The sequence below is a fragment of the Scyliorhinus torazame genome, chromosome 29 (assembly GCF_047496885.1).
Source record: "Scyliorhinus torazame isolate Kashiwa2021f chromosome 29, sScyTor2.1, whole genome shotgun sequence".
In the NCBI taxonomy this organism is placed as follows: Eukaryota; Metazoa; Chordata; class Chondrichthyes; order Carcharhiniformes; family Scyliorhinidae; genus Scyliorhinus; species Scyliorhinus torazame.
In genome coordinates, this window is record NC_092735.1 from 32,649,140 (window position 1) to 32,659,231 (window position 10,092).

The 10,092-nt window shown below is 45.3% G+C and overlaps 2 protein-coding genes across 2 annotated transcripts; both read left to right on the top strand.

Moving 5' to 3' along the window:
- Positions 1–263: 263 nt before the first annotated feature.
- LOC140404015 (ferritin heavy chain, oocyte isoform-like) lies at positions 264–2,380 on the top strand. The gene is made up of 4 exons (XM_072492356.1): positions 264–374; positions 1,035–1,181; positions 1,750–1,875; positions 2,159–2,380. Exons 1-4 carry the CDS (start codon positions 273–275, stop codon positions 2,303–2,305), a joined length of 522 nt encoding a protein of 173 aa, XP_072348457.1. The 5' UTR covers positions 264–272; the 3' UTR covers positions 2,306–2,380.
- Positions 2,381–6,401: 4,021 nt separating this feature from the next.
- On the top strand, positions 6,402–8,601 carry LOC140404016 (ferritin, higher subunit-like). The gene is made up of 4 exons (XM_072492357.1): positions 6,402–6,511; positions 7,169–7,315; positions 7,877–8,002; positions 8,336–8,601. The coding sequence occupies exons 1-4, from the start codon at positions 6,410–6,412 to the stop codon at positions 8,480–8,482; spliced, it is 522 nt and encodes a 173-aa protein (XP_072348458.1). The 5' UTR covers positions 6,402–6,409; the 3' UTR covers positions 8,483–8,601.
- The last annotated feature ends 1,491 nt before the right edge of the window (positions 8,602–10,092 follow it).

Sequence of the window (10,092 nt, forward strand, 5' to 3'; positions counted from 1 at the left end):
GGGTTGAATGACCCAATCATAGAGTAACCATCCTGATCTTTCCTGTATTCCACAGACCTGATTGGCTCTGGGTATCACACCCAACCCCCTCTCATTGATTAATTGGTGCCTCGATTCATGGCAGATTCCTGATTGGCTCTCAGGGAGTGTCAATCATCATTGGTGATGTCATTCCCTGTTTGAATGCAGGATGTCCCAGTTGCATAAATACAAGAGCTTGTGAGGACTGAGGTCCTGTTGTTGTTGTTTGACTTAGACTCTTAACCAGTAAGATGGCTTCCCAAGTGCGTCAGAACTACCACAAGGACTGTGAGGATGCTGTTAACAAGCAGATCAACCTGGAGCTCTATTCCTCCTATGTTTACCTCTCCATGGTGAGTTTTACATTTTTGGGAGTCCTATTTTCAATTTAAGGCTGTGGCTTTGTTGCTTTCTGAGCAGGTAGAGTTTCTCTAGGTCAATGAGTTGGTTTTAGATATATTCCCTCCCCAGACTGAATAGATTGAACACTCCAGTCAGGTGTTTGTCCCTATCTTAGAATTGCTGTTTACTGTTTGGATCTATAATTAACTCCAGGATTCTGTGAAGTTTCTGGTCGAATGCTTAGTTTGAAGGTACCTAAACCCCTCCTTTCCAATTGAAGAGGAGCAATTAAATGTAATTGGCTGGCTGATGTACTGAATTTGAAGGATTTTCTATTTTCCATTAGTGAGAAAGGATGTAATTCATTGGGGTCAACAAACTTCAATCCAAACAGCATTATTACTTGCGCAGTGGTTACCACTGCTGCCTCATTGGCAGGAACCCTCTGGTGACCCACTGTGTGGGTTTACTCCGGGTCAGGTTTCCTCCCACCATCCACAGGGATAGGTTACAACATACTGAGGAAAAGCATTGATAAAGCAATTTAGTTTTCAATAAAAACCAAAACTCTGGTCACCTAATTGGAGGCCAGTATTCAGGTCCAGGAAGGGTGGGGTGAATCTGATAGCTGGGGGTCTGACCTGCCTCTTTTCCACTGTCTCTACCTGCAGTCCTCTTACTTTGACCGGGATGATGTTGCCCTGCGTCACTTTGCTGAGTTCTTCAAGGAGCAGTCCCATGAGGAACGGGAACACGCTGAGAAACTGATGGAATTCCAGAATAAACGTGGAGGTCGCATCATCCTGGAGGATGTCAAGGTTGGAATTTAACAGTCTTCTGTGGTGATGCAGTTTAAAGTCTTTTTTTTTTTTTTGTACTTTCAAATCTTGCTACTCTACGCCCTAAAATGTGAGCAGCAGTAAAATGGCGTGTGTGACGATAGATAAAAGATGATTTCACCTTTTGACGCACTTGAACGAGTGACTACTGAGGATCAATAAATGGTTGGCTCCAAAAAGTATTGGTTCAACCATTGTGGGGCTAAACTAGGAATAGTGTGGGAAATGTGGGCTCTCTCTATGACTCATTGATCAAGTCAGGACTTCACAAGACATTGACTTAGCAGGAATGGAGTTTCTTTAGCTCTGCCAAGCCAATGGACTGATCTACTGCCAGCAATGGAAACATAGAAAATAAAGGCAGGAGGAGGCATTCGGCCTTCGAGCCTGCTCTGCCATTCATTACCATGGTGGCTGATCATCCTGCCTTTCTTTCTTTAGCCCCAAGAGCTAATGGTCTCCAATGTTACCTTCCATGATTTAAACCCACATTACACAACATTCTTAGTGCAGCACAAAAAAGACCTTTCTCTCTTTCCCCTTCCAGAAACCAGAGCAGGACGAGTGGAGCAACGGTCTGGAGGCAATGCAGAGGGCTCTGCAGATGGAGAAGAATGTGAACCAGAGTCTGCTGGATCTGCACAAACTCTCCTCTGGGAACACTGACCCTCATGTGAGTTGCATTTTGTTTCCTTATCCAGTGATGTTGGAATCTGGTCATTCGCAGAATTATTTTGGGTTTCCCATTGCTGGGTTTGACTAAATTCCATTCGGAGGCATCAATGTTTCTTTTCACTCCCCAGGAGAATGGGTGAATTGCCACTTCTGTGGGTAATTCTGACTCAATCTGCCCACCACACCCACGTGCATCAGATTTACCATCTTGAGGAGGTGAGGGGAAGAGTTTTCATCTGGGGAAGATCCACACTAATTTCTCTTCTGTCCTCCTGTTTCAGCTTTGTGACTTCCTGGAGTCTCACTATTTGGATGAACAAGTGAAGATGATCAAGATGCTCGGAGATCACATCACCAACCTGAAGAGACTGGGAGCCCCTGAGAATGGCACGGGAGAGTACCTGTTTGACAAGCTCACCCTGGACTGACTGGGATTGTAGAATCATTGCTTCTCTACATAAGTTTGCATTCTCTGTACAGAAATAAAAAAACAATTACTTGATGGATAATTTTCTGTCATTCAGTAGCTTGTGGATTCATTGCTTCCCCAGATGAGTTTACTGACTGGATTTGGCGACTTTTCGTTATCTCTTCCGTGCTGTGAAGCAGCTTAAAAAAATGTCAAGTTGTGGGAAATGTGGAGAGGAGACCATTGTCTGTCCACTCGTTTTCTGCTTGGTCAGGGTACTATCCATGAGGAATATCACATGCACTTGGTGGCATCGCCACATTAGATTGACAAACCTCTTCTTTTTTTTTTTTTCTCGACCCTTGTGGGGTCATACCTCCCATCCCATAATCGCACTCCTGTCCTTGAGTCTCTTTCTTGCAGTTAGTTATGAGGCTGGTGGACTGGTGCATCATTACTCTGGAGTAAATGTGGATTATAACAGTTAGTTCCTAGATCCACTCACAGCCCGGAGTGGGTTTTGCCTTGTTTTGGGTGTTTTGTCTGCCGAAATGGATAAATCTGCCTTTTGGCCCATGTTTACTGCAGCCTGATATCTATCCTTTCCCAAGATCATTGCCTGATGTGCAAGGTCTTCAGTGTTTTCACATTTTGATGCGAGGAGTCACAAACTTGCAATTCACAGCAGGGGATAATCACTTCCTTATGGAATGTGGAAAATCGCTGGCTAGGCCCAGCCTGTTTTGTCCCTCGCTAGTTGCTCGTCAGAAGGTGGGTGATGGTGAGTTGCCTTGAACCGCTCCAGTCCCTGAGCTGGAGGTACACCCACTGTGCTGTTTGGGAGAGAGTTCCTGGATTTTGCCCCAGTGGCAGTGAAGGAATAGTCATTATATTCCCCAGTCAGGATAGTGAGTGACTTGGAGGGGAGGATCCAGGTGGTGGGTTCCCAGGCTTCTCCTGCTTTTGTCCTTCTAGGCGGTAATAGTCGTGGGTTTGGAAGGTGCTAGTTCCTGCAGTGCGGTGCACACAGCTGCCACTGTAGAAGAATTCTTGGAGCCATTCTGTTCCATACTTGCAGATTTTTTTTATTATTGAAACAGAGACCATTGTTATATTACCCTTGGTGGTAGTATGTTGTGTTCTTTGTCTTTTCTTCCCAAATGATCCGATGTGTTGTTGATAAAGAATCCACCAATCATTAGATTGAAACAAAACAGATTTACTGGAAAACTATTAATTAAACAAAGTTCGCACACTACTGAGCTACAGTTAAGAAGTAATATTGAATCTGTCTAGCAATAGTCACTAACTATACCATGATCTAACCTCGTGTTATCTCTCTCTAATCTAATCTTCTAGTGTTCTCATTCTTTCTCCTTCACTAACGACCCAGAATTTCTTTAGGTCTGATTTATATACAGCGAAGTGGTGGTGCACTCTAGTGTTTGAATTACACAGATGTAAGAAGTAATCCTTCACTAACCTGACTATATACATATCATTGCAGCTACTATTTGCACTAAACCTGGATCACAAAACTGTTCTGATGCATCAATGTTTCTTGAGGATTTCACTTGCATGAAATTGGTGACTTGTCACTTGTGCACATTTAGCCAGAATTACACACTTCATCCAAATGCTTAAGTGTCAGATCATCCCAGAGTGGCTGACAGGACACATAGGCCAGGAACAGAAACTGCCACAGGAGGCCCTGGATGAAATTGATATTGGCTGTCTGCAAGAACACTCAAGTCAGTATAGTTACCCATTCACGTTTACACAAAGAACACGACCATACTATGAATATGTAACTAATTACTAGACACAGGTGATCAACTTTACAGCAGGATGTAGGTCCGGCAAACGAAGCCATCAGACTCCAGAATGGGCTAGTAGCTGGTCAGATGAAGGTTTTCAGAGGACAGTGGATCTTGATTGAGCCATCCTGGATAAACAGGAGTATAACATGAAATAGGGGCTGGTTTAGCACACTGGGCTAAATCGCTGGATTTTAAAGCAGGCCAGCAGCACGGTTCAATTCCCGTACCAGCCTCCCCAAACAGGTGCTGGAATGTGGTGACGAGGGGCATTTCACAGTAACTTCATTTGAAGCCTACTTGTGACAATAAGCGATTTTCATTTCATTTCCTGGGCCTGGCCAAACTTGCCATTTATAGGTCCAGGCAGCGGGCGACCGAGGGGGTCGTCCAGCCTGACTGCCCATCTTCCGCGGCCTCGTTCGCGGCCGGGTGTCCCTGGAGCGGGAGCATGCGGTGTCCACGGGCACACTCGAGGCGTTCCGTGCTCGGTGGGCACCGCAGGGGTTGGATTGCCTTATCCACCCCGATTCTCACACTTTAATTTGACGGGTTTTTGATAAGTTTTTGTTTCCTTTCTCGTTCTCTTTGGGCTGTGCTCCACCCGTTGTTTTGGGGCAATCCCCTCGTTTGTTTTATCCATCAGTTACTTTATGTTCTTTTGCTTGGTTGTCACACCCAGCATCATGCCAGCGTCAGTGGCGGATGCTGGCTTAACTCCTGTACGTGTAGATAAACGTACAGGTCATCAATTCATAAAAAAACCCCACAAAAAACAAAAAATAACAAAAAAGACAAAACACAGAAACAAAAATATTTTTTATCTGTTAAATTAGAGTAGTAAGACCATATAAAAGGTCTACAGTTCTTAGATTTGGGGATAAAGCTCCACATCCCATTTAACAGTGACTGAGCAATAGCTTTCTGTTTGATATTCGCCACAAATCCATTTTGCATTGCCCCAATTTGTCAGCTGGTTTGTGTATTCTCTGTGGCTTGTCTGGGGCAGGTCAGCCTCGTCCAATCTGTTCTGCTCAACGCTGTCCACGCACAGAAATTCCTAAAAAAACTGTGGACCGAAGACGAGTCTTTGGAGCTCTCTTCCTGAAAAAGTTGGGAAACACAATCTTTGAATATTTTTACGGCAGAGGCAGATAGATTCTTGGTAAGCGGGGGTGGGAACAGAGGGTCAAAGGTTATCGGGGGGAGATTTGAGGTCTTTATCAGATCAGTCAAGACCTTATTAAATGGTGGTGCCGGTTCGAGGGGCCGAATGGTCCACTCTGCCTCCTTGTCCAGAAGTTTGTGCGACGGCTACAAAAACAAATTAAATAGGCTCATGGAATTTTATTCTTCATCTAATGGTGGCTGGAATAGAGAGAGGTAGAGGTTCTGAAACAGCCGTATAAAGAGCAGCTTAGACCACATCTGGAACACTGTGTCCAGTTTGGATAAATTGGCTTTGGTGGAGATGCAGAAAAGATTCACCGGAACGGAATCGTCGCGAAAAGGGTTAAATGATGAAGACCGTTTGCTTCCACTGGTCTTTCAATCACAGAGTCTAGGATTAGGGAAATGAAATGAAAATGAAATGAAACGAAAATTGCTTGTTGTCACAAGTAGGCTTCAAATGAAGTTACTGTGAAAAGCCCCTAGTTGCCACATTCCGGCCGGCGCCTGTTCGGGGAGACTGGTACGGGAACGTGTTGAAGATGACGATTGGATTTGATAGGGTGGATAGAGCGAAACCAGAGAGAATCAGAGAATCTCCACATGGCAGAAGGAGGCCTTCCCCAGGTGGGAAGAGAGGCGCAGCCTTAACGTCAGAACCAGCTTGTTCAGGAGTGAAGCTCGGAGGCATTTATTCAACAAAGAATGATGGAAATCTGGAACTCTGTCACCCAAAATGTCAGAGGTCATTTTAACATGTCAACGCTGAGGTTGTTAGATTTTTGTTGTGTGTGGGGCAAATGGGACTGAGACGTGTTTACAGAGTTAGAATTCAATCCAGTCACAATATGAACGGTGGAAAATGTTTGAAGGGTTGAATGGCCCAATCACAGAGTAACCATCCTGATCTTTCCTGTATTCCACAGACCTGATTGGCTCTGAGTATCACACCCAACCCCCTCTCATTGATTAATTGGTGCCTCGATTCATGGCAGATTCCTGATTGGCTATCAGGGATTGTCAATCATCATTGGTGATGTCATTCCCTGTTTGAATGCAGGATGTCCCAGTTGTATAAATACAAGAGCTTGTGAGGCCTGAGGTCCTGTTGTTGCTGTTTGACTTTGACCAGTAAGATGGCTTCCCAAGTGCGTCAGAACTACCACAAGGACTGTGAGGGTGCTGTTAACAAGCAGATCAACCTGGAGCTCTATTCCTCCTATGTTTACCTCTCCATGGTGAGTTTTACATTTTTGGGAGTCCTATTTTCAATTCAAGACTGTGGCTTTGTTGTTTTCTGAGCAGAAAGTTTCTCTAGGTTAATGAGTTGTCTTTAGATATATTCCCTCCCCAGACTGAATAGATTGAACACTCCAGGCAGGTGTTTGTCCCTATTTCAGAATTGCTGTTTCCAGTTTGGATCTATAATTAATTCCAGGATTCTGAAGTTTCTGGTACAATGCTTAGTTTGAAGGTACCTAAACCCTTCCTTTCCAATTGAAGAGGAGCAATTAAATGTAATTGGCTGGCTGATGTACTGAATTTGAAGGATTTTCTATTTTCCATCATTAGTGTGAGAAAGAATGTAACTCATTGTGGTCAACAAACTTCAATCCAAACAGCATTATTACTTGCACAGTGGTTACCACTGCTGCCTCATTGGCAGGAACCCTCTGGTGACCCACTGGGTTTACTCTGGGTCAGGTTTCCTCCCACCATCCACTGGGATGGGTTTCAACATACTGAGGAAAAGCATTGATAAAGTGATTTTATTTCCAATAAAAACCAAAACTCTAGTCCCCTAATTGGAGGCCAGTATTGAGGTCAAGGAAGGGTGGGGTGAATCTGATAGCTGGGGGTCTGACCTGCCTCTTTTCCACTGTCTCCACCTGCAGTCCTCTTACTTTGACCGGGATGACGTTGCCCTGCGTCACTTTGCTGAGTTCTTCAAGGAGCAGTCACATGAGGAACGGGAACACGCTGAGAAACTGATGGAATTCCAGAATAAACGTGGAGGCCGCATCATCCTGGAGGATGTCAAGGTTGGAATTTAACAGTCTTCTGTGGTGATGCAATTTAAGTGTCTTTTCTTTTTGTACTTCCAAATCTTGCTACTCCACCCTCTAGAATGTGAGCAGCAGTAAAATGGAGTGTGTGACGACAGATAAAAGATGATTTCACCTTTGACGCACTTGAACGAGTGAATACTGAGGATCAATAAATGGGTGCTCCAAAAAGTATTGGTTCAACCATTGTGGGGCTAAACTAGGAATAGTGTGGAAAATGTGGGCTCTTGCTATGACTCATTGATAAAGTCAGGACTTCACAAGACATTGACTTAGCAGGAATGGAGTTTCATTAGCTCTGCCAAGCCAATGGACTGATCTACTGCCAGCAATGGAAACATAGACAATAAAGGCAGGAGGAGGCATTCGGCCTTCGAGCCTGCTCTGCCATTCATTACCATCGTGGCTGATCATCCTGCCTTTTTTACTTTAGCCCCAAGAGCTAATGGTCTCCAATGTTACCTTCCATGGTTTAAACACATTACACAACATTCTTAGTGCAGCACAAAAAATACCTTTCTCTCTTTCCCCTTTCAGAAACCAGAGCAGGATGAGTGGAGCAACAGTCTGGAGGCAATGCAGAGAGCTCTGCAGATGGAGAAGAATGTGAACCAGAGTCTGCTGGATCTGCACAAACTCTCCTCTGGGAACACTGACCCTCATGTGAGTTGCATTTTGTTTCCTTATCCAGTGATGTTGGAATCTGGTCATTCGCAGAATTATTTTAGGTTTCCCATTGCTGGGTTTGACTAAATTCCATTCTGAGGCATCAATGTTTCTTTTCACTCCGCAGGAGAATGGGTGAATTGCCACTTTTGTGGGTAATTCTGGCTAAATCTGCCCACAACACCCACGTGCATCAGATTGACCATCATGAGGAGGTGGGGGGGGAAGAATTTTACATCTGGGGAAGATCCACACGAGGAGGTGGGGGGGGGAAGAATTTTACATCTGGGGAAGATCCACACTAATTTCTCTTCTGTCCTCCTGTTTCAGCTTTGTGACTTCCTGGAGACTCACTACTTGGATGAACAAGTGAAGATGATCAAGATGCTCGGTGATCACATCACCAACCTGAAGAGACTGGGAGCCCCTGAGAGTGGCACGGGAGAGTACCTGTTTGACAAGCTCACCCTGGATTGACTGACTTTAATCCTTTTGCAGTGAAGAGTGATCCAACTTGTGTGTGTGTAGTTTCTTTTTTGTGCTAAATTTCTGTTCTGCCATGTTGCTGCATTTGAAAATAAATGTCACTGACCAGATTGTTTCCCTGTGTAATTCTGTAGCTGACATGATTGGTTCACAAAGATTTCTAGCTGTCTAACAGGGCTAATCGAACTTTATTCTTTATTACCAAGAGGGGCTGGGATGGAGAGGGGGTAGAGGATCTAAAACAGCTGTACAAGGAGCAGTTTAAACAACATCTGGACTGTCCAGTTTGGAAAAGTAGTTCTGCCTGTTAAACATGGGAGGGAGTGCACAGTTGATAAAGCCCTGCACCCCCCCCCCCCCCCCCACCCCTAATCCAACAGTCCCAGTTTAAATGTTCAATAGTATCGCCAAAATATAATCTTTATTGTTGGCTTACATTAACACTGCAAAGAAGTTACCGTAAAGACTTCCGCATTCCAGCCCCTGTTCGGCTGCAGTGAGACTATTTGGAATGTCCAATTCACCTAGCAAGCACTTTTTTTCGGGACAGGTGGGAGGAATCTGGAGCACCCAGAGGAATGTGGGAATGTGCAGACTCCACACAGACAGTGCCCCAAGCTGGGAATCAATCCCAGGTCCCTAGCGTTGTGAAGCAACAGTGCTAACCACTGTGCGACTGTGCCGTCCATGTTCCCAAGTGTTTACCTTCACTACGGTTATCTTTCTGGTAAACAGCTGTTTTTGCAGGAATAGCGGTCAGTCTTGCATTGATCCTTTAAAAGGCAGTCTGTGGGGTGGCAGTTGGTGGGGTTTACCGAACACCTGTGTTTTTTGGTTGGGGTGTGGGGAGGAGGTGGCCCAGCTATTTTTCTACCAGTCCCGCCATTGTCAATTGGATTTCCCGCTGACTTCTCTCCTCGTCGCCGGGCCGGCGTGGGACCAGAATTTCCGGCTGGCGTCTTTTAAAACACAAATTCTCCCAGACTGCTCTTAGTCCTTGAAAATTGTACCGTTTTCTGTGATTAAAATGTCCACGGCAGCTATTTACACTCAGTCTGGCCCTACATGTGACACCAGACCCACAGCAATGTGGTTGACCCATAACTGCTCCTCCGAAATGGCCGAGAAAGCCACGGGCAACAAGTATTGGCCTTGCAAGCAGCAACCACGGCCCACAAATTAATAAGCCGAGACAAAAGTAGACTCGGAAGTTTTGAGACAAGGGGGAAATCGTTGGTGGCTACAGCTCTTGGAACCACTTCACGGCTTTGCCAGAGACCTGCCACTTTTGCGGCCTGGTGGAGACCGTGGAGCACGTTTATGTTGTCTGTCCCAGGCTGCACTCCCTTTTTGGTTTCTTGACAGCGTCGTTGTTGAGGTTTTCTTTGCACTTCAGCCCCACGCACCTGATCTACGGACATCCGGTGCGGATGGGGGCCGGGAAGGCGGAGGATCTCCTCGTAAACCTGCTAACACAGGGCTAAATCGCTGGCTTTGAAAGCAGACCAAGGCAGGCCAGCAGCACGGTTCAATTCCCAATCCAGCCTCCCAGAATAGGCACCAGAATGTAGCGACTAGGGTCTTTTCTCAGTAACTTCATT